This window comes from Cylas formicarius, unplaced genomic scaffold (genome assembly GCF_029955315.1).
Source record: "Cylas formicarius isolate icCylForm1 unplaced genomic scaffold, icCylForm1.1 PGA_scaffold_7__23_contigs__length_41026272, whole genome shotgun sequence".
Taxonomy (NCBI): Eukaryota; Metazoa; Arthropoda; class Insecta; order Coleoptera; family Brentidae; genus Cylas; species Cylas formicarius.
The window spans coordinates 25,146,232-25,171,635 of record NW_026844352.1 but is presented as its reverse complement, the minus strand read 5'-3'; the positions used below and the strand labels follow the sequence as shown (position 1 = coordinate 25,171,635).

General features: G+C 31.0%; 1 protein-coding gene across 1 annotated transcript in view; it reads right to left on the bottom strand.

The window, feature by feature from the left end:
- The window catches only part of LOC132705094 (cholecystokinin receptor type A-like), a 47,715-nt gene extending 25,605 nt beyond the window's left edge, over positions 1-22,110 (bottom strand). Inside the window, exons 1-2 of the mRNA XM_060675524.1 lie at positions 22,015-22,110; positions 9,039-9,324 (exon numbers count right to left, since the gene is read on the bottom strand). Of these exons, the coding sequence (XP_060531507.1) occupies positions 9,039-9,311 (273 nt within the window). The 5' untranslated portion in view covers positions 9,312-9,324; positions 22,015-22,110. The remainder of the gene's footprint in view (positions 1-9,038; positions 9,325-22,014) is intronic.
- Between the last annotated feature and the right edge of the window lie 3,294 nt (positions 22,111-25,404).

The window sequence follows — 25,404 nt, the reverse complement described above, 5'->3', positions numbered from 1 at the left end:
TTACAACAATCTACGTTTTTTATAAAAATATATATCTTTATACAAAATCTCATTTTTACATATTTTTTTCAATTCTGCAAATAATTAACTGTTTTTTTTATTTGTTCCATTTACTGTTAGGGTTTTTTGCATTATTTACTTGTTTTTTTGAAAAACGGTTTGTAAACTTTATATTATTATATCGAAAAATTTCACCAATTGTATTAAATTAGAATATTATAACAATCTACGTTTTTTCTAAAAATATATATCTTTACATAAAATCTCATTTTTACATATTTTTTTCAATTCTGCAGATAATAAACTGTTGTTTTAATTTGTTTTATTTGCTGTTAGTGTTTTCTGCATTTTTTTTTTCGAAAAATGGTTTGTAGACTTTATATTATTTTTTTGTATATTTTTTGTACTGTACTGCTGAATTTTTCGTGATAGCATTTCTAAAATTAAAAAACCTTTTATTGCTTATATTTCGAAAACTACAATCTTTTCGAAGAGCAAATTTTACACAAACTCACTTTTTTGGATGCGAAATACGATTTAAATATAAAAAGGGCACATTTCCCTTAAGAAAATACTTTTAACTATTTTTTCATTTAAATTTTTAATGTCACTTTTCGCAAAGCTCTAAAACGTATGATAAAATCGACACCATATGTATAACAAACACTTTTGCCATTAAATTCAACATGTGTTAGAAACGGTAAATCTGAGGTGAATAGTGAGCAGTTGTCTAGAATTTTTGGAAGAAACCAAAAAGATTTAATATACTGGATGTTCCGGTTAAAATAAGAAAGTCACCTGTCCACAAAAATACAAACACAATGTCTATATAATAATATAACAATAACTTTTATCTACTTTTTTTTGATAAATTTTAGAAGTTTCTGAGTAAAGTTATCATCATTAATGAATGCTAAGATCACAGCTGTATCAGTAAGTATCAAAATTTTACCATTCATATTTTTCAAATCGAATTAATACTTTTCACAACACAAATTATATTGAGTTAATTTTGATGAGTTTATTTACTATTTGTTATTATTTAATACAATCCTGTTCTTTACCCATTATCTCATGGTAGTGTCAATTGATTATATGCGATTTAAAATATCCGCTTAATTCTACTGAGTTAAATTACATCGCTTTGCTTTCAAGTCGACCCTTATAATGTCATTAAATGGAGGAAGAGATCCTTTGAAAGGCCACTGAATGTAACATGACTGTTTCTTGTTTAAATTTTGTACTACTAATTTGATCGAATAATAGGTCCTTATTAAGGTGAAGAAATTTATATATAGAAATATTAAGGTGAGAAATTCTGTGCATGAAAAAATATAACTTCTACGTGTTTTATAAATAATTAATTAAAAAATACTTTGCTTTTCGACATTCGACTCATTTATCTTACTGCGGAAGAGTATAAGTCCTTCGGTAGGCAAATACGAACATGTCTATCAAATACAAGGCGGAAGAAGACATTAGAGATAGATCAGTCTTCTGGATAATGTATGGAGGGTCGGTCAATCAAATATCGATCTCCTTATACGCGTTCCCCAAAATTTGCGAAACAGATATATACATCCATAAATACAAGAACTTTTATCCGTCGTTTAGACAACTTTTTTATCTAGCTAAGGACAGCAATTTCGGAAATTCTAAAGTTTTGTGTGTTCTATTTTTTCTGAAAAGGAAACTGTTAATATGGAGGCAAACTTAAAAATCCTTTCCTTTACATTTTTTTCTTGTAATTTTCAACTAAAAGGATTACCATATTATTATCTAAATTACGCTAAAATACTATAAATCAAAATACAAAGTAGTCTTTTTTGTATTGTGACTTAATTTTTATATTGTTTATTGTAACTCTAATGATAATACCAGAACGTTCGAAGTAACTTCAAGTAAGACCAACCAATAAAGATAAATGATTGTACCACTTTATGAAATTAATAAAATTACTAATTATCGATTTCCCACATATTTATGAAAGGCCCTGTGCATTTGAAAATAATTTGAAATTGTTTCTTTTAGACCCATATATAGCTTGTGTATTTAACATTTTTCTCTAAAACAAATAATTAACGAGACATAAATGACATAAATGTCAACAATAATTAATACTCATTCCAATACAATTGAGATATGGAAAAACAATATATTACAATTAGGATACTCCATCGCATAAATTCGAATAGAAACAGTTTTAAATGTTTTGAAAATTGACACGAAACATATCAAACACTTCTACAAGTAAGACCACCACCACCAATATAATTTGCGCTAATTTGTTTTCCAATGCACACATTCACAATTTCACAATATCTTGTGGTGAACTCCTTACTGAACTTATATTTTAGGCTAAAATAGCATCCAGCGATCAAATGGTATCGGATGCCATTTGACAGTTCATAGATGTCCTATTTACTGTCTGAAACCATATTTCAGTTGGAGGTCAAATTGACCCATGCAATTTTTTCCAAGCAAGCGCTTATCGCTAAGTGGCGTGATAATCGAAGCAAAATATACATTTTGAATATTTTTGTGACCTTCTGCAGGCTCATTTGGCATCCATAGCCGTTACTGGGTTTGGCAACGTTGTCTGATGCCAAATGAGTCAAATGACTCGGTTCTGGCTAGTTCGTCGGATAGTTTTAAACCTGTAGTATGAGTATACCGGGCGTTTCAACGCAAAACAAAAAAAACTCAAAGGATTGATTACTTATTTAAAATTAAGGGTAATTTATTTGTTGCTTGTTGAAGAAGAATAAAATATGATAAAAGTATTATTATTATTATAAAAACACACTTTCTGCATATTTTTTATTTTTTTTAAATAATAGGAGGCAATTCAATTAGACTACCCCTTAACTAAATTTAAGGAAAACTTATAAAATGACATAATTTTTTTTACTTTATGCTTTATTTAGAAGCTTTTTTGTCTCCTGCATTTTTTCCACAATATTTACCGTTTCCAAATTTTAAAAAAATTAAATCAATGCGTAGCGTAATAATAGTATATTATGCACTAGATGTGGGAAACAGCATTTGAATCACTAGTTTATTTGGCAAAAGCAGAGTGAGCATTTACAAGAGGAAGTAGAAAAAAAATGATTAAAAAATCCGCTGCATTTCTTGTGCGGGCGCCGAAATAGAAATTCCTTAGAACCATAAGTGTATTTATTATATCGCAAGAAAGCATCATCAACACTTACTATAAAAATAATATTTTTCTTATGTCTTAGGGGCTCTTGCTAATTTGTTGTGTTTTATGTGAGTTGTGTTGTTTTTTATTTTCATTGTTCACGCATGAACAGATCAATTAGTTTCAGAAATGTTTATTAATATTTTTTTTCTAAAATGTATTTGTTTAGAACGTAATTGGTAAATATTAGTACAAAGTACATGTGTTTAAGGGCATCTAACTAAATTGCTTTTCTGAAATAACTTTTTTTCAACAAGCTATGCTGTATATTTCATTATTTTATTTGAAAAGTTTTATGAAAAACTCGCAGGAGACAAAAAAATTTCTGATTAAAAAATAACATTCAAAATGTATATTTTCTAATGTTAATGTTATTGGATAAGTTTCTCCTTCTTTCCTCCTTGAATTTAGTTAAGAAAAATGATAGACGTACAAAACAAACAAACAAACGGTATGTATCTATTTTCGTTTTTAAAAAACAAATTGAAACATTATTTTTCAACCATGTTTGTAGCATGATATCTCCCGAACGGTTGGCTTTTGACCCAATAAGAAACTACATTTCATTTTAAACCTTGTATTTCGTGCTGTCCAAAGGGCATATTAGTATAATATGGTTGTTTGCGAGTCACTCATATAGTTAGTGTCTTTTTAAAGTAAATTCCTTAGTAATATCCCAAAGAACTGGGTTTGAGAAACTAAGCTCAGAAATAAAGTTTTTTACTTACGTTTAGTTAAATATAGGGAGAATTGCTGTCTCTCTTGTTAATGATTTTCTGCTATCATTATTGGTACACAACCGCTAATAAACAAATAAATTTAAGGCCAAATCAGTTTTGAATAAACGCTATTGCCATTCAAAACTCACCAAAACATAGTCCGGGGTCAAACTTCGAAAATTAAATATATAATGATGATTTTATTTCTATGTAACTAATAAATGAACTTATTTTGAAATCATTTAATAAAGCATTAATATTTTCATGCCACTTTTGAACAAAAAAAATGTTTCTTGTTACAGAAATTAATTTTGTTAGTAGTTTAGTTTTTTAAAATTCTTCTTCTTTTCTTTACAACAGTCTTCTACTTCACTTAGCATGTTTATAAAGACAGTCTGAAATTATTCTAAGTACTTTGTAGAAACAATGAATTAATAAAAGCAACTTGCTTACTACACCTTGCTATTTTTCACGTAAGAGTTAATCATTACACATATCACTGTAGTTGTAGTTTGCATATATTTTGTTAAAAACTAACGTTCGTATGTAATAACGTTTTTGTTGTTGATGTTATAGGTTAGGCTCTTGTTAATTAGTTAGAATCTTATTTGGCTCTTTTGCTGCATTTCATTTTTTTAAACATTTAATTTTATTTATAGCTATGTCGCTAAATGCCCTCTAGCGGCGATACAAGCACTCTTAATCAATCCGTTTCTGTTTTCTGAAAAAAAAAAAAACATTTACAACGCTTTAAAACGGTGTCCATTTTAACTAATAGTAATATACGAAAAAAAACTGCATGTAAAATTGAAAAATGCGATTATTCTCGGCGTTCATTCTAGAAACTTAAAATTAATTTCCAGCATTCTCTTGGCCCCTTTACTTTTTGCGCCCCAAGTGCTTAAGACCTTTATCTTTCGAGATGGAGCAGAATACCCTTTTTAATTGGTCACTCCAATATGACCAGATTTTCCACTCCTCTGCGAGGCATTTAAGTAATTTTGGTTAGTTTTGTGGGTATGGTTTTCTTGTTATTTTTCGGTTCTTCTTGAATTTCTCAGTAATAAAAGAAAATTGGTGTCCCTGAACACTGCTAGAAAGTATAAATATGAATTTATTAATTTTAAATTTAATTAATCAAAACTATATTTTCGTTTCACAATAATGTTTTAAAGTAATACACTCTGAAAAACGTATTCAGCAAAAGGCAGGTAACTAAGGTATAATTGATACCTATGTTATTTTTCGGGTAAATTGGTTACTTTTTTCCTGACTTAAATGGCAATATTAAAACTTTGATGCTTCTCGAGACGGAAATTGTCGATTTAATGTTTAGTTAAAAAATCAGACGGAATTTCCTTCACCTCACGGTATAACTTTCTTTCATGATTCGTTGACGTGATAAATTCAAACCAGTTGTTAAGCTGTTCTTTGTACTTTTGTAATTTTCTGTTTTTATTGCCTGAACTTATGTCGCTACTTATTGATGTTAAATATGTTACTCTCTTGCATTGTTTTGGAAATTGATTTTGGCATGTTAATTTCATTTAACTTCTGAGTTGGTTTTCTAAATTTGCCGCTTATTCGCACACACAAATAATAAAATGTATAATTGTAACATTTTATATCAAGGTAGGTCAGCAACAGCTTTATTTGTGAAATTCAGGATGCTGACAATTAACAAAAAGCGGGGTTATCTCCTTATCATTGAAACTGCTTTAGATATTTCGCCATAATTATTTTTCTACTTTTCTACTTTTACCGGGGTTAGTATGATACTGAATATTTTTATCAATAAAAATGTTCTCTTTACTTCGTGTGGTCTGACGAAGGAATTTTTAAATAAAAGTTAAGTAATCGTAATTACTTATTACCATAAACATGGAATACTGGAAGCATGATTCCAGATCCGAAGTGAAACATTTTTTTTTAGATTTCATTTTAAATTCAAATTTAAAATCTAATATTTTTGATTATTTTTGGATTACCCTGTAGTTTAGAATGGAACCTTGTTTATAAAGCCCATTTGAGCTTGATGATTTTTTGTTTTTATAGAAGAAAACCCTTCGCGATTTTGAAAATTTAATTTATTTTTGAGGAAAAAAAATGCTTACCCCCACGCCCCACAAAAAAAACAGTTTCGTGCAGTGTGGAAAATGACGAAACCCCGCTTTCTAGGTATATTTTCAACAGCCTTTTTTTATATAAGGAATCACACCCTTAACGATCTGCATCTTCGAGAACAAAATTTGCATGGTCTATATGGATAAAAAGTTCACCTCTACAAATGCGAGTTCCAAAGAGAGAACTTACACCAGAAGACAACAAGCCAAACCGGAAAAGATCGAGCTCATTCAAAAATTCGCGATACCTCATACACAAAAAAAATTAAACAGTTCTTCGGCTTGCTCAGATATTACAAAACCGTTAACTCGATGCCTAAAAAGTGCGGAAAAATGATACACTAAAGAATTTGTGGACTCTTTTCAACATTGTAAAAATATTTTAACTTCCGAACCAGTACTTAAATATCCTGATTTTACTAAAGCCTTTGAATTAACACCTGACACATGAATCGGAGCAATATTATCATCAAACGGTCACCCAATTAGTCATGCGTCCAGAACTGTCCTCAAAGACCATAAACCGCTATTCTGATTTTCAAATAAAGTAGTAGTAGCAAAAACATAGACCCTAACGCTTGAGAACTCTATCTACGACTAATGAAAAAGTCGAAGAACTACCAGAATAAAATCCGGTAGGTAACAACAAACAACAAATGAAATAAATATTTTGCAAGATATTTTGCTGCGACCCGCTCAAAGTTCCTAAAATCAACCCTTATTACCACATACAACTTAAGTGCGGAAACGTAAAATTGACATGGAGGCGCGCGCAGCCTCTGAAGATAGCAAATGAAATTTTGGCGAAATGTCAGGCAACTGATCTCAATTTAGAATCAAACAACGAACGCATGAATACCAGGATAAGCACCTGGTGACCTGCAGACAATCTCTTGCAGAGCAAGAATCGCAAGAAAGAGTACTTGCTATTTGCCAAATGCAAAACCGTTAATTGAAATTCCAACTGCTTGCCAAATTACCTTAGGCAAGAAAAGTTACTACAACGATGCCAAAATTATGAAAGGAAAATATCACTTACATTAACCTGCAAGATCTATATCACTTAAAGGATATAGAAAGTCAACAGCAACCGATTGAAGAAAGCGACCAGCCTATGCGCATTCAATAACTAATATTATTTTTATAAATTTTTGTAGCGATCGTTACAGCTTTATTTATCGTTTATAGAAAGAAGCTTCTACCAGGATGTCTCCTAATCAATCAAAACTATCAACTCAACTCAACTCATTACATTATGTTTGCTTCATAAGCAAGGAGGAGTTATGTACTACGATTTCCATGACATACCTGTAAGGAACCGGAAGACATCAGTATTTTTCCCCGATGATACTAAGAAGAGACCGTAAGACCCACGTAGTCAGCTTTATATGCGAATTTATAAAACGTTACTTTAAAGTAACAACATTATTCATTTCACCTGTTGCTGCAGACACTTGAATTTTCAATTGGCATTTTCAAAATAAAGTTTTTAAAAAGCCACCTTCGTCGTCCACAATATCCAGTCCATTTTATCGGTGTCTATTGACTTTTAGCCATTTTATTCATACAAGCAATCAAAAAATATTGATTACGTTGTATTCACAGGACTGCGCCTTTTGAATCTGAATTAGATATTATATTCGGAAAATTGGCGAAGTTCTAAGATCTTATCTATTTGACTTTTTCAGTTCTTCTAAATCCGGATCATATATTAATATATCTTAAACTGAAAAATATTGGCTAGACTAAATATATTGTACGCTTAATGTAACGTCAAGTTCACTTTAGCTGCTTAGATTTTGAAATATGTCAGGCATAATTAAATTTCTGTGACCTCAACTAGTATGACTAATGAATGGAATAAGTTTCAGTAAATCAAAGAATGAAAATATACGGTTGGCCCATACCAGATTAACCTAGGATAACCCTGATTTCACATATTAAAGGGCTAAACACTATTTGCTAAGATGCTAATTATATAAATAACTCCAACAAAATGTGCAATAATTAATTGTTTTTCTGACATCAAGAACCTTAACAGAAAAAAAAACAAATCTACTTGCGTCTGCAGCGTCTCTAAGTTCCTGGGTTTTTTTCCTTATTCGTTGTAGTATAACAAACCTAACTGAATCACCCACTGCTTTTAATTAAAGAAATACCAATCCGAACATTCCTTCAAATTATTACATTACGTTTGGGTATAAAAATAAAAGAACTAGAATTTCTTTCGCAAAAAGAATATTGTATTACAAGTTTTTTCGTTAATCCTGGAAGCTAAATTAAACCTGCAAAAGAATATCATGAGGTAGAGAGCATTTTTCATTTAGCAAATAACGCGGTTCACTCTTATGGAAAAGACTTTATAAAGCATCTAATTAAAATATTTGAGCCCACTTAATTAATTGCTTTGTGGTTCGTTTCATTTGAGCAATACACAATCTAATGTTTTATTATTAGTACGAATTCTGTTACGTTGTGGCTGCTCCATCAAAACTAACTTTTCGGAACAAATTTTGCATTGTCAAAACTGGTATATTTATATTTTAAATACAACTCTTTCTCAAAATGGTTCAAATTAAATATCTTTTATGATTGAGCCATGTGTAATTATTCTTGGAAGACCTCTTCTCCAAGATACTGTTTCTCCCATTCCAAATAAAAATTACCTTGGAAAATTTTCATAATGAAAATAGATGGATTGTTGGTATTTGTAGCTGATTTTCATCGCACTTCATTCGTCATATCTTGGCTTTTCCGATTAAGACTTTAACAGAGTAATTCTTCCTATCCTATAGCTATTGTAACTGAACACGCTCTTAATATTATAGTGACCGTTTCTCAAAATCTTATTTTATTGTTCGTTATTCGGTACTGATTCGCTAGTCTTATTTCGAGTTGCCTCATATTTCCCAAAATATCGAAATTTTGATTATTTCATTTCGGCTATCAAGCGGATGAATTAAAACATCATAAACAGGCAAAAAATTCACTTACCAAATTAAGTAAATACACGTTGGTAACCGTTCTCATTCTGCGGTCTCTGATTAATGTTACTAGCACAAAAGTATTGCCAACCATAGATAGAACGAAAATGATTAAATATAAAGGGACCATTATTTGGCTTAGAAATTCGCTATCTGGCTTTGCTTCAGTACTCGCATTATTTCCCGAATATTCATTATATAGTGAATAATTGGAGGAGGTTGTTGTAGAATCGGCGGCAATGTCGGGAAAACCATAATCAAATTGTGATTCCACGGCTGACATGGTCAACGTAGTCCTGAAAAGAAAAGCATTTTAATATAAAGGAAACGAGAATTCATTTTATTACGCCCATATAGCAATAAGATAATATATTGGCCCTACTACGGTAAAAAATGGTGCACCGCAGGTGGCTATGATATTTTCGTGGAGAAGGTCTGGATCTTTTGCGCATGCGTCATCCCCAACTAACTGAGTTGTCACAATGCCGTAATTTTTCTGAAAAAATTGATTGATTTTCATAAGAACGCAAAATAATGTCTCTGAAATCCGAATATAATTGGCAACGCCGAGCTTGGAATTGCTATTTCCAGAGAATACCAACAGTCTGTGACATCGGTGTTAATATATGAATCCAAATTGCAATAAAATATAGGTAAATTATTGTGTGAATTGACACTAATATCTAAAGCCCGCTAGACACAATGCAATTTCTATATATATTTTTAGCATTTAACTATTTTTGTTAGCAAAATGTTTTATAAATTTTGAGACAATAAACTACACTTTTTAGTTAATTGTGTTACATTTTGGGCTAATTGTTTATTGACTTATTTTATTCTAGTTTTTAAGTTTCTTGGTTACATTTTCCAATACTTACAGTTTTTTAATGAAATTGTCAATTGGTACTTTTCATAATTATATATTTGGGAGGCGAAACTTCATGCAATTACTAGACTTGTGATGAAAGAATGGGCGTTCTGTCTATATCAGGTGCTTGTTGGACATTTTTTCTACTTAGATGTTTCCTATGCGATATCTAGTACCTCAAAGTTATATTTACACTCTTAGATTCACATTTCGTGAATTCGACTTTATTTATATTTTCAATGGACCAATAAGTTTATAAAAACAAACTGTTTGCGCTGATTTATGGGCACAAGTTCGGGAAAAAATAGCTGGTATCGTGTTTATAGGGTTTAAAGAACCAAAATGTCAAACTACTTACAGAATTATATTATATTATGCTGTAATTCAGCATAATATTAACCCTGTACTTGTCGCTAATTTTTTTAACAACGCTTTTCACATCTTAATTCTTTTTTGCCTGACAATTTAATAGGATTTCGACATAGTTTGAGAAAATACTGCCGTAAAACTGCAGCATCCAAACATTGACGACCTGCCAGCGGCCATGTTGGTTGTTGAAAGCCCCAAGGCTGCCATTGGTTAAAAACGAAATTTCAAATCTCGTGCATGCGCATATTGAACAGACCTTCTCAAAATTTTGTTACATAGCTGCACGAATTCCTGTACTATTAGCATAGACAGGGCCTCTATATGTCTAGTAGCTATATGATTACGCCCATTGCTCCATGAAGATATGTTTTCCATGCAAGTGAGATAAATTTTGAAATTGAAAAATCTACAAAATTACACCAGATATTTTTAAAAAACCATGGAGATAATATTTCCAAAAAATACATGTTTTCACATTTGGTCTAATAATGAACTAAACTGTGCCGCAAATATAAAGCATATCTTAAAAAATAAAGAAAATTATTATTTTTAAAGAATATACATGAATTTCATACCAAACATAATTATTATATTGAACATTTCAGATGCGCGGCAGGGTGTACTACAGACAACAAAAATGTTATGTTTTAATCTGTCAACAAACAAACAAACAAATATCTCGAAGTGCCACCCCTAGGTCCGATTATTGCTTCACACTTTCTTGACATTTCGTCTTGTTCAATTTTTATACCACAGTTAAGTTAGATTTCATGACAGTTCATTTAAGTCTCTAGGTGAAGGCTGTAAGACCCTTATCTGTAGAACCATGTTCCCCAATAAAATAACCAAGTTGCATTACATGAGGTTTTAAAATGTCTATTATGTATCGGTCGGATGTTAAACGTCCTCCCTGAACCAGAACTAAGTCCACGCGAGCCTCCGGACTAATTCCACCCCATACCATAACAGCCTAGCTGACAGTTCGACATCCGGGGATCATCGCTGAAAAGGAAAAATAGCATTCACGATTTCCCCAATTTTATGATTAGTAGGGAACCAATTGCAGCCCTATATTGAGTGATATTGTTTTCTGCTAATTTTCTCAACACTGCATCTTGGCTACTACGGTAATTGTACCGACGAGTAAATTTCTGCTGGAGTACGGTGCTTGTGGTAAATTGATTCCGTAATGTCCGCATTCGCAAAAATCGATAGTGATTATTTGTTCTCACCCCGTTTCGTATTGTCCAGGTCCTCTTTGGTTTCTTCTGAGGAATACCACCGAATTTATGGCATACCTGGTATGTTGTACTATCATAGCGGCACATTCTGTTGGTGAAAGATTTCTGATCTCAATCGCTTTCAAGCAATCTTGACTAGATTCACTTTTAGATAGGTATATCAAAGAATTTAGTTTTTTAGGAAATACACATAAATTTGATAGCATGATAGGATTGATCAAGTTAGAATATGTCATCAAAATCGTAACAAAAAACATATGCAATGACATTAAAAAAAAATATGATTTAATTAAAAACTTTTTTGTCACACGCAATTTTTTTCATGTTCGATAGAGGCCATTTTAACCACAAGTGACTGAAGGTTACCAAAGGGTTGCACAGTATAGTTTTCCTACGACTCTTAGGTTTTGGGTACATTTTTACAAAGCAAGAATCCATTTCGTGAGTTTTGAGTTCAGCCGTGCTCAAATATGAAGAAGGTCTGGATCTTTTGCGCATGCGTCATCCCCAACTAACTGAGTTGTCACAATGCCGTAATTTTTCTGAAAAAATTGACTGATTTTCATAAGAACGCAAAATAATGTCTCTGAAATCCGAATATAATTGGCAACGCCGAGCTAGGAATTGCTATTTCCAGAGAATACCAACAGTCTGTGACATCGGTGTTAATATATGAATCCAAATTGCAATAAAATATATGTAAATTATTGTGTGAATTGACACTAATATCTAAAGCCCACTAGACACAATGCAATTTCTATATATATTTTTAGCATTTAACAATTTTTGCTAGCAAAATGTTTTATAAATTTTGAGACAATAAACTACACTTTTTAGTTAATTGTGTTACATTTTGGGCTAATTGTTTATTGACTTATTTTATACTAGTTTTTAACTTTCTTGGTTACATTTTCCAATACTTACAGCTTTTTAATGAAATTGTCAATTGGTACTTTTCATAATTATATATTTGGGAGGCGAAACTTTATGCAATTACTAGACTTGTGATGAAAGAATGGGCGTTCTGTCTATATCAGGTGCTTGATGGACATTTTTTCTACTTAGATGTTTCCTATGCGATATCTAGTACCTCAAAGTTATATTTACACCCTTAGATTCACATTTCGTGAATTCGACTTTATTTATTTTCAATGGATGTTAAACCAATAAGTTTATAAAAACAAACAATTATGATTTAATTAAAAACTTTTTTATCACACGCAATTTTTTTCATGTTCGGCCATTTTAACCACGAGTGACTGAAGGTTACCAAAGGGTTGCACAGTATAGTTTTCCTACGACTCTTAGGTTTTGGGTACATTTTTACAAAGCAAGAATCCATTTCGTGAGTTTTGAGTTCAGCCGTGCTCAAATATGAAGAAGGTCTGGATCTTTTGCGCATGCGTCATCCCCAACTAACTGAGTTGTCACAATGCCGTAATTTTTCTGAAAAAATTGACTGATTTTCATAAGAACGCAAAATAATGTCTCTGAAATCCGAATATAATTGGCAACGCCGAGCTAGGAATTGCTATTTCCAGAGAATACCAACAGTCTGTGACATCGGTGTTAATATATGAATCCAAATTGCAATAAAATATATGTAAATTATTGTGTGAATTGACACTAATATCTAAAGCCCACTAGACACAATGCAATTTCTATATATATTTTTAGCATTTAACAATTTTTGCTAGCAAAATGTTTTATAAATTTTGAGACAATAAACTACACTTTTTAGTTAATTGTGTTACATTTTGGGCTAATTGTTTATTGACTTATTTTATACTAGTTTTTAACTTTCTTGGTTACATTTTCCAATACTTACAGCTTTTTAATGAAATTGTCAATTGGTACTTTTCATAATTATATATTTGGGAGGCGAAACTTTATGCAATTACTAGACTTGTGATGAAAGAATGGGCGTTCTGTCTATATCAGGTGCTTGATGGACATTTTTTCTACTTAGATGTTTCCTATGCGATATCTAGTACCTCAAAGTTATATTTACACCCTTAGATTCACATTTCGTGAATTCGACTTTATTTATTTTCAATGGATGTTAAACCAATAAGTTTATAAAAACAAACAATTATGATTTAATTAAAAACTTTTTTATCACACGCAATTTTTTTCATGTTCGGCCATTTTAACCACGAGTGACTGAAGGTTACCAAAGGGTTGCACAGTATAGTTTTCCTACGACTCTTAGGTTTTGGGTACATTTTTACAAAGCAAGAATCCATTTCGTGAGTTTTGAGTTCAGCCGTGCTCAAATATGGCGCAAAAAAAAATATTTGCTATTTATCTTAAAAACGAAAATAAAAAGATAGAGCAATAAAATATTACAGAAGTATTAATATGATAAAAAAAAGACTTTCTACACATTTTTGTTATTTTATTAATTGCATTGAATTAGAGTATTATTTTTAAATTATTTTTTTAAATAAAATTTAAGGAAAAACTTATGCAATGACATATAATATTTATGCAATGCTTAACAGATCACATTTTCATTTGGAAACTGTAAGCTTTGTGAAAAAATTACAAGGGACAAAAAGTTTTTAATAAACTAATTTATCGATATTTATTTTTCTACTCCCTTCTGACAAATACCTAATTATACACCGATCTAGCGTGCAGAAAGTGTCATTTTATCGCATCAGTTACGATTCCTGCAGATGCGAGTCACTTCGAACATTGCTGAGATATTACCGGGTTTGGGAACAATCGAATGTTTTCAGAGATATTCTGACAGTCATATGAATGTGAATGTATTCATGTTGTTTTGCAAAAATGTACCTAAAAACTAACGGTCCTAGAAAAAGTATATTATGCAACACATTTGGTAAATTTTTTGAGTCACTTGTTATAAAGCCGTGACTCATTTATTTAAGAAGAATGACAGGGGTAGTTTAATTCAATCCCTTCCACTTATTTAAAAAAATAGAAAAGAATAGTCAGAAATTGAGTTCTTATAAAATGTAGTAATATTTCATTATTCTGTCTTAGTTTTTGAAATAATAATTAAAAATAATTTTTTGCGCCATATTTGTAGTGCGATATTTCCCTAATGTTTGGCTTTTGATACAACATTTATATAACAAACAAACACATCGCCTCCTTAAGTTTTTCGCATTTATTTTGAAACACCTTGTATATCGAAAATTACAATTTCAACTTTTAATTGTTAGTTTAATGGATTCGATTATATATACTTCTGATTTTGGCGATGTAAAGGAAACACATATTAATATTTATAATGATTAAGTAAAGAACAATAAAAGATTTTAATTCACAGGCAAAAGACTTTGAACTAAGTATTCTCTGCCTATGTTATCCAGTGTCGATTCCAAAGTACTTTCTGCTTGTTTAAATAGAATGTGTAACTGATGTCAAAATTATTTTATTATTTATTATTATAATAAAGATCCATTTTCAATACTATAAAAGTCCTCAAACTACGCACTGAGAACAATAAACTAATGTTGCTTATTAAGTGCGAATAACTTTAGTCCAAGAAATATATTCGCCAAGCTGCCTGTCTATAAATGAAATATTGAAAGTTAATTCTGATTTTCTCTGCTCCATAGGCAAACATACCCATGAACATTTCAGAAAATGTATTTGAAAAAGGGCAAATTGGTTACTAAAATAAAAGCGAAACGATTATGAAATTTTATTGGTTTGAAAAACATTTGTTTGATGTTCGAATACACTTTTTGGTCTCAGTATCAAGTATATAAAACTCAAGTAAATAAAATGTTCTTTAAAAATAAATCGTAAAGGACGAAAGAACATTTCATTTACAAACCTATAGTTAAAATCGATATTTTTCGAATTTACCAACTCAGGCGTTTCTAATATTTACGATCTTTCTCACCATTTAAGTTAAATGAAAATGCGCCCATATGGTTACCAAGCCATTTTTGTTTATTGCGTTCTTATCTGTCGACCTGAAGGGCTGGTTTTATGTGCACGATTTATTATGTCAAGGAAAAAAATTGAACCTCTTTAGGGAAGCTCTCGCCTACGTAAATTTCGTGCCCGGATAAATCAAACATTATCAATCGCAAGTAAATATTTTTGGAAAGTTTAGTTTGTGGTTGCGTCCATTAAGAACCGGTTTTGTTAGAATTTTCTTAGAAATATTGTCATTTGTATTTGCCAACTTTTGTTAAAATTAAACTGTTAATGCCCATAATCGCAAATTATAAATATTTTTCTAATCCATTCTGTAAAATACCTAATTATACACCATCACATTTCCGGGATATAATCTCATGGGTTTGGGAGCAATCGGATATTTTGACGTTTGTCAATTCTGACGGTCATGTCAGTGAATGTATTCGTGTTGTTTTGCAAAAATTTACTCAAAAACTAACGGTCGTAGAAAAAGTATAGTATGTAAAATACCTAATTACCCACCGATCTAGCGTGTGGGAAGCGTCACTTTACGACGTCAGTTTCGTTTCCCATGAATCCAAGCCACTTCGACATTTCCGGGATTTTACCGCACGGATTTGGGAGCAATCGGATGTTTTCAGAGATATTTCCCACGCTTTGAATTTTGACGTTTGTCAATTCGGACGGTCATTTCAGTGAATGTATTCGTGTTGGTTTGCGAAAATGTAGCCAAAAACTAACGGTCGTAGAAAAAGTATAGTATGCAACACGTTCGGCAAATTTTTTAACTCACTCGTTTATTAAAAACTCGTTCCGCTGCGCTCCGCTCGTGTCAAATAAACTCGGGAGTCAAATGCCGTTTACCGCACTTGTTGCATAATATATTATTATGTAGTAAACGGCATTTAACTCACCAGTTTATTTGACACGAGCGGAGCGAATGTTTAATACACGAGTAATTTAAAAAGTTTACGGAACGTGTTGCATACTATACTTTTTCTACGACCGTTAGTTTTTGGGTACATTTTCGCAAAACAACACGGATACATTCACTGACATGACTGTCAGAATTGACAAACATCAAAATTTAAGCGTGGGAAATATCTCCCAAACCCATGCGGTACAATCTCGGAAATGTCCGAAGTGGGCCGGATTTGTGTGAAACGAAACTGACGTGGTAAAGTGACGCTTCCCGCACGCTAGATCGGTGCGTAATTTGGTATTTTACAGACGGCAGTAGAAAATAGTGTATTATGCAATTAGTTTTTGGGTACATTTTCGCGAATCAACACGAATACATTCATTGATATAACCATCAAAATTGACAAACGTCACACGTGTGTAATTAGGCACTTTACAAACGAGAGCAGAAAAATGCTGTTTACCTTACCTTGCCCTACTTTTTGCGTAATATACTATTATATTATTTTGATCATTGTTTTCGGTAACTATTCCATGTCAACTGACTTTTGCTTCTCTATTTTTTTTATTTTAACTGTTTTGTTTTAATCATATACCTACTATACATTAAATAAGTTCCAAATTTCCAAAGTTTTTCTCGAAACTCTAAATAGTCTTTTTTACATTTGTGCGCCTCTTTTCTGCTACCGATCCGATCCTCTTATTTTTCAAGATAGAACATAGTTCGGATGATTTTTCAAAAATTGTAGTTTTTCTCTGAAACTACTGGCAGTTTTCGATTAAAATATAATTCTAAAAATTTACGATATTATTGTTGAGCATAGAGATAAGGTTATAACACTAATACAGAATTGACAAATGTCAAAATTCAAGCCGTGCGTTAATATCTCCAAAAACATCCGAATGCTCCCAAACTCGAGAGGTGATATCTCGAAAATGTCCAAAGTGGCTCGAATCCGTGAGAAACGAAACTGACGTGGTAAAATGACACTTTCTGACCGCTAGATGGGTAGATAATTAGGTATTTTACAGAAGGAAAGCCTCTGAATTTTGCACACTTAACTCGTTTTGAGACAATACTGATATAAAAATGCCAGATCCAAACTGAAAACTATAGAATTGATGAACTATTAGCGACAATGTTATTTATTGAACGGCCCTCAGTGTCAGATGCAATAATAACATTAAATGACCGGATTCTAGGTATTATTGCTTGTGCACGACTTTGCACGCGTCTTTTAAAATGTCCACCGAAGAGCGCAATTTATTGCTCGTTGGGACAAAAATAATTCATTGAAGGAGCAATTAGGAACATTGCAAATAATCTCAGAACTAGTAAAAAAACACAAATAAACATTAGTGTTCCAAAGTATATTGATTTCCTTCAAGAATACCTAGTTCGCCAAAACCTTTATGCCCACTTTATCGGGATACTGATGGTGGTATTAAATATTCTACGCAACTGTGTGACATACTCTACGTCGTTTATTCAAATTGATTACCAGTCAACGGTCCTATGATATTAACATTTCAGTAGACACAACTTTACTAATTTTGGGTCCTACGAATATTACATGGGTTCAGATAGTCAAGTCATGTGAAAAATATCCACATAAAATAAAAAAAATTAAAAAAAAGTGTCCGCTGCATATAGTGGGTATAGTAAGAGTCTAATCAATGCTCCACCATTATTAGGTTAATTTTTTATCTTATATTTTCAGTGTGGAATTTTTGTGTGTTGACCCCGACCCTCGTGAATTTGATAGCAATTTAATAGTGTGCTGAGCCTAGACGAAGAGGATGTACAATGTATAAAGTTTGACCAGAGTTTTGCCGCTGAGTAAGCACAGACATTCACGAAGAAGAGCAGGTAACCCAAATCATAAACTGATATCGTTTAGATTAAAAAAAAAACGATTGATTATTATAAATAGCACTGCCGGGACAATTCTTCAAAATTTAATATTTGCGAGAAAGAAGGCGTAAATCGCCATCGATCCTTTGGAAATGAAATGTCAGCGTCAAGCGTCATTTATATTTACATTACAAAACGTTTTGTTTGTTTGTTGTTTGACTGCTTATTCACGAGAAAAGAGACAAGTCTCCTCCATACTAATTTAATGTAAAATTCCTTTTTTAAAAAAAGACGGAAATACGCCAGAACGCCTTTCGAGTACTCAAGTGCTCATCTTCAACTAACTCCTTACATATTTCGAGGTATCAAACTAACCAAAACTCGCTCACTTTTAATGTAGAACATAAAATTAGCATCCCACCCCGAGCAAACCGTAAACTAATTTGAAGTAAGGTTTATACCTTCTTGAGCCAGAAGCAATGGCTTGAACGGAAATTATAGTAAATTGGAAGGGGCTTCGTGTTTCCGTCATACTATATACTATATTACAAGTAAGTTTAACTTTTAGGATTCCGGTTTACCGCTTCGTTAGCTCCCTTGACAGTCGGGATATGTTACTTTAGGCGTCAGCTGAAGATGAGCACTTGAGTGCTCGAAACATGTATTGATGTAATGACGCATTTTCATAAAAAATAATTTTACATTAAATTAACTTAGTGCAAAAGAGGACCAAGGTGTTTTTTTTCTCTTGATAGATATACAGGGAGTCTCACCGGTGGGGGGCGGGGAGGTTTAAATCGCGCTAATTTAATTTTCAACATGGCGGCACATCGGGATATACTGGAAGTAGGCATCAAAATTCTTATTTTAAATGGAACATATTATATATCATTGCATTTTTGGATTACAATTAAAAAAAAAAATAACGGCATTATAACGAGAACTATAAATATTAGGAATATATAACCTAAATCGAAGTAGTTCGCATTTTTGATTCTAAATAAGACAGTATTATCAAAAAACGATTTTCGCAAGTTTTTTGAATTTATTCTTAATCGTTATTTTTTTTCAACATCGTGAATGAGTTTTAATCGAAATTAATAACTAAATTTGTTCAAGAGACCATTTTCTGCAGAGAAAGTTAAAGAGTTTAGTTTACTTCCAAATTTTTCAAATTTTTGCTGCTTTTTCCCGTAACAGACCGACAAAATTCCCCCTGTATAAAAATTTCGTTATTACTAAAAATTTGTACTACAGCGGTTGAATAAGCACTTCTATTTTTAAATAGGTATAGGGTTTGAAGGATGGGTTTTAATTGCTGTCAAAAATATTCAAATGTTTTTGTTTTTGTTGATAGTGTGGTGAACTTTCAATTCTAATCGTGAAACATTGCCCCAATGAACGAAATATTATTAACAACCAGAAAGAGGTCAGAAAATATGAATTTTCAAACTCAATTTTCCTTTCGCTAAAGTTTACACAAAAACTGTTTTTAATACTTTGTGATTTATTTTAACTTTTCCAATATTTACCCTTCTTTCTGTCTAAAACTATTGCTATAACTTTAGTTGGCTGTGGTAAAATGGCAATGTCAAACTTTTACCTGACCACTAAGTTAATAAATTCATAAAATTAGAACGTAATCTGCGTTTCGAAATTTTGTCCAAACTCTGTACCTTTTCCTAATTTGGCATTACAAAAATCGATGGATAGCAAAGGGAAATCGGCTCGAAACAGTCGGATTGATAGAAGAAATAGAAATAGAACAGTTGAGACTCTTTTCTTCTTTTAATTTACCCTCTATTGGTTTAAAGGACTCCAGCATGTAACTGAATTCCAGCCTAAAGAAACATTTGGAAACAAATACTTTTAAAAAATGTACTTAATAAATATTGTCTTGCTTAACTTGCATATGGTAGTGGTAGTTATACAAGTAAAATAGAAGTAGATCACGTTTTGGACAATGAAATGTGAGAAATGCATTACCGTTAATCCAAATGTCATAAAGGTTGTTTAATTTCTGGCACCGGTCGTAACCATGATACGTGTTTGTGGTATTTCATGGTATATTGCAAACAGCTCCCTTCCCTCTTTACAATAACTACTAAGATTCATTTTAGCATATAAACTCTCTATTCTAGCACAATAAATTTTCAGATAGTACGTTTATAACCTATAGAATATTACAGTGATTCATACCAAAATTATTTAAAAAAGCAAATCTCATAAAAAAACAAATTTCCTTGACTCACAGATCATCTTAAAGGCACCTAGATTTTTTATTAATAGTTATTAATCATTTATTAATGATACCGAATGCATTAATTGTTATAATATCAAAAACCTTAGTTTGGTAAGTGCAAATGCTATTGATCAAATTCGCGCCCATTTTTACATTAACTTATAAATCTTATAATTAATTTTATAAAGCAAAACGTAACGATTTTTTGATATGTTTCTGAATGTTTGGTTCCTACAAATATAATAGCAACTTGCTCTTTACCCTAAACAATTATAAATAACAAACTTTAACAATTGCACTGTAAACTTATCAGTCACATATTTGTTTGTTGTATCGTGACTCTGATGAAGAAGGGTAAATATTGGAAAAGTTAAAATAAATCGGTACTTAATAAAAGTTGTAGATTTTTGTAAGATCTTTCGGAAAAAAAAATCTATACGGTGTGCCATTTAAGAAAATCGAGATTTTCAATTTAAAATGATCCAAATATATTCGTTTATTTTGAACACCATTTAACATCTAATTCAAATTTCGTTGCCCATAACTTTTGCGTCATCTTCGCTAATAACGCTAAAACCAAATATGAGTGTCTAACCAACTGACCAAAACTATGTGGTGTAGATTTGTCTTATTATCAATAAAAAAGTTCAAGAATTTGAAATTGAAATCCAACATTTAGAAATTGGATGTTCCATTTAAAGAAATGTGTGATTTATTGATCGCGCTTTTTCGAGCCACCTTGTATATTATAAAATAATTTTAAATCGTACATGTTAACAATAATTACAACTTTTGTATTTCCTTATAACTTTACTAACTTTACTCTATCGTTGACTCATCCTGTATAGACAATTTATTCCATCTCTATTGCAAGAATTCTAATTTAAACGATGGAAAATGTTTGTTCTATTCTTGAAACCCAATAAATATTCCGGATGTGTCTATATTTTCATTATTTTCATTCATTTTTTTGTAATGCGTCTTGACAATCTACTTACTCTATACTTATTGTATATATATATATATATATATATATATATATATATATATATATATATATATATATATATATATATATATATATATATATATATATATATATATATATATATATATATATATATATATATATATATATATATATATATATATATATATATATATATATATATGTATATATACATATATATATGTATATATATATATATATATATATATATATATATATATATATATATATATATATATATATATATATATATATATATATATATATATATATATATATATATATATATATATATATATATATCCAATTAGGGAATGCACAACTTTTATTTTTATTTTTGTTTCAAAATCATGAAAAATAAAAAATATTTAGTTTCCGCAATACCCTTCAAAAACCATTTTTTAATTAGAAACTAGACTCCCGCCGAGTTAATAGTTTTGGAGTCATGCATAACTTTTTCCGACTTCTTTTTGTAAATCAGTGAATTTTAAATCTAGTTAATTAAGAAAATATTTTTAAAATTGCACATTCATTCACAACAACTTTTTGAAATGTCTAAACAAACAGTTTCTTACCTTTAATAAAATAATTCACAGCAAACCGCGGCGTTTAACGACAAAATTTGTGAAAGAAATTTCCCCGATACGAAAGGAAAGCTTTCGAAAAAACGCGAACTGCGAACTCCGCTACGCTTAGCCGTCTTCAAATTGGGGCGAAAGCGAAAACCAGAGTGAATGATGTAGAAGCAGTGCCCTTCCAATTTCAGTTAAGTTTAAAACGTTGCCAAATTCACCAAAACTTCCTACAGAGTTAATAATTCATTTTCTAAATTTATTATATTTATATATTAATGCGGTATTAAAAAGACTTCTTAAATAATTCATTTTGAATTTAATTTAGGCATTTCATTTAATTACAATTTTATGTTTCATTATTTTTCGAGACTTCCTTCGTTATCTTGGTTATTATTTGAGACACATGGTTGCAATCTTACTTCCTCGTGAAACAGACGAAACCACTAAAAAAATGGTTTTTTTTTAATGGGCGCTCCAAGAGTTCGCTCGAATTAGTGTAGTGTAACTGTCAGAAAAGAGTTGTCAATCAATATTTGTGATAAAAAAAGAAAAATCTTTTAGTATTGTTAATATAGGACTACAAATATAATTTAATAATAATTGTAATATCCGAATTATTCAAGGCAGCTTGTGGGGTTGTCAATAACTGGATAAAGTTAAACCTTTTTTTACAAAGTTCTATTTTGAATGCGACTTTATTTAAATATTATTATTTTGGTTTTATTAAAACGTGTACCTAGAGCAAGTTAGATAAAAAAAAACAAATCATTTCTACAAGGAATTTTAAAAGTTGCTGGCAAAACTTCACGAGTCAGAGTTTCCTAATTATCTACGTCTCCGTTCCCATTATACTGATTTATGAATAATAACGTTTTCATAAGCTTTGTCGATCTTGAGAACGATAATATTTGCACTATTTGGATGTTACCACTTGTGCAAAACAATAATCCCATTTATATGTATGTTATGCATTTTCCTCCAACTTATATGGCTTGCAAAGGATTGCAGTTTTACAAGTTCTATTCAAAACAATATTTAGTTTTCCAAGATTTATCGGCTGTCAAGATATTTAAAAATTTTTAAAATGCGCCTAGCTGCCTATACATTAACTGTTGCACAAACAAGTACAAAGTTACAAAAGTTTAAAAAAATTTTATTCTTTATAAAATGTTATAAAAATACTTTTTGTCAAATAAAGGCAACACCTTTTTTACGATTCTAAGTATATAGCACATATTAGGGTTATTTTTAAAAAATAAAGTTTTAATTGGCTTTTTTTTCTAATTTAAGTTTTAGCCTAACGGTGTTCAATTAGTTGGCTATGCGAAAAGATTTTTATATAAAATAAAACGTTGCCAGTTGCTCACCACGCTTACTTATTTCAAAATATTTTTTCTTGTTACAATAGGGTCTTCCAATTTAGAGAAACGCGATATTGAGGTTCAATAAAAATGCGGTAAGATCTGCTGACGATTACGTCAACAGATATTTTGACCGTCGTCGTCAGCCAATTTTCAACTAGTTAGAAACTAGCTAAATGAAATATTTCGCAATGGTTGGATAGGAAGAAACGTCCCTCTTTTATGGCCTCTGAGCTGGACGTAAGCTGCTGTAAATGAAGCACTTAATACTATTAGTGGGCGATCTGTAAAAAAGGCAAGGCAATGTTAAAAAGATATAGTGCTTGTAAAAACTATATAAATTATTGTCTTCAAATAACTACAATTTCTTTTTTAATATACGGATGTCAGCAAGTAGCTGCATTGTACACGTACATAGTATAAATAAACCAAGCCACAACCAAAACACAGCAATTCAAAAATCAAAAAAAAAAAATAGTGGAAAATTACTTTGACTAAAAGGAAGTGTATAAAGTAACATGAACAAACAAACAATTCTCTATTAAGGTCAAATCACTTCTGCTGGATGGGGCCTATTACTCATTTGATGACTTTTTACCAATTTTAATAATGTTTAGCGTTTTCTGTGTTGTGTGGCGGTGCCTTTGTTTTTTGCGGACTTGCGTAAAACCGAAGGGTTGTTAACATCAATAAATTATTATTATTATTATAACATACAAAAAAATATATTTGATGCACATGCATGTGTAGCTGTCAAAGTGAGACAATTTTTGCATATAATCTACCGGAAGTACAAAGAACAAGTACATCAAAAGATTTATAATTTTTTTTTATTCTTTGTTTTCAAAATTAAAATACACAATACAATAAAGGTAAATCGTTTTGTATTTATATTTGATTGTCAACAACGACATTATACATAAAAACTTAAAAAATGTCAAATTTGCCTTATTCCTTTAATAATCATGGTCTCCTTCTTTTTATATTACATAACTGTCTTCTTATGGAGTTCCTAAAAACGTCGGATAGTCAGAATATCTATTTATTTTTTTTATTATCTGTTGTTGTAAAGTTTGTTCAAAAATTAAAGATTCACGAAAAATTCAAAAACTTTCTAAAGCCTATCTCATCAGAAAATTTTAAATTGATAGGAGAGGTGCAGATGACCGCATTGCATTTGCTGAAAGCGAGAAGTTGTTATACTGCAAATGTTACAATTAGGCATTGAATTTTGAATTTGTTATCGATTATTTTGAAAGAAATGAATACTTTCGCTCGCAGTTCGGTTGAACAACTTTTGATAAGGAAATATAAAATCGACACAGAACAACGAAACGCTAAAGAAAATGTGAAAAAATGAAGAGAAACAAACTGATCCGAATAAAAAGCAAAAGTATTGAACATTTTACTACCTTTAAAATATCGCGTCGGTTATCGTTAAATCGAACTTGCTGACATTTCGCCAATCAGCCTGTGTTCGATTTCGTAATTGTGTCCGGCAACTGCTAATGAGTTTATTTGTCTTAGTCTTAAGGCTCTTTCATTTTCTTTGACCCTAATTGATATTTTTTGTCCAGTCTTTCCAGTGTATTCCTAGCCGCGTATGCATGGAATTCTGTAAACTCAAATGGAATTTTATAAATGGTATTACAGTAGCCTGTGCAAGCTTCGTTAGTTTGTTTTGTAGATCAGCTGATAAACTTTATTAAGGTCTTCGCTTTACTGGAGTATTTGGTAGTAATTAGACTAATAATAATGGTATTGTTAATAAAAATACATATTTTTATAACCTACCCTTTTTCTAACAATTCTGGTGAAAGATTGTCATATAGGAGCAGCAGATTGCTTTTGAAATATGAGTTTCAAAGTCAGGTATCGAATATAGTTACATCACCTGTGCCGTTAAGAATATCGTCATGGGGCTGCAAAATCTGGCTGAAGTGCAGCGAGAGTGAGGCAACTTCTGTAAAATTCTATATAAATGTCAACCAGTTCAAGATGGAAATAAGCCATGAAACCAATATTTTGT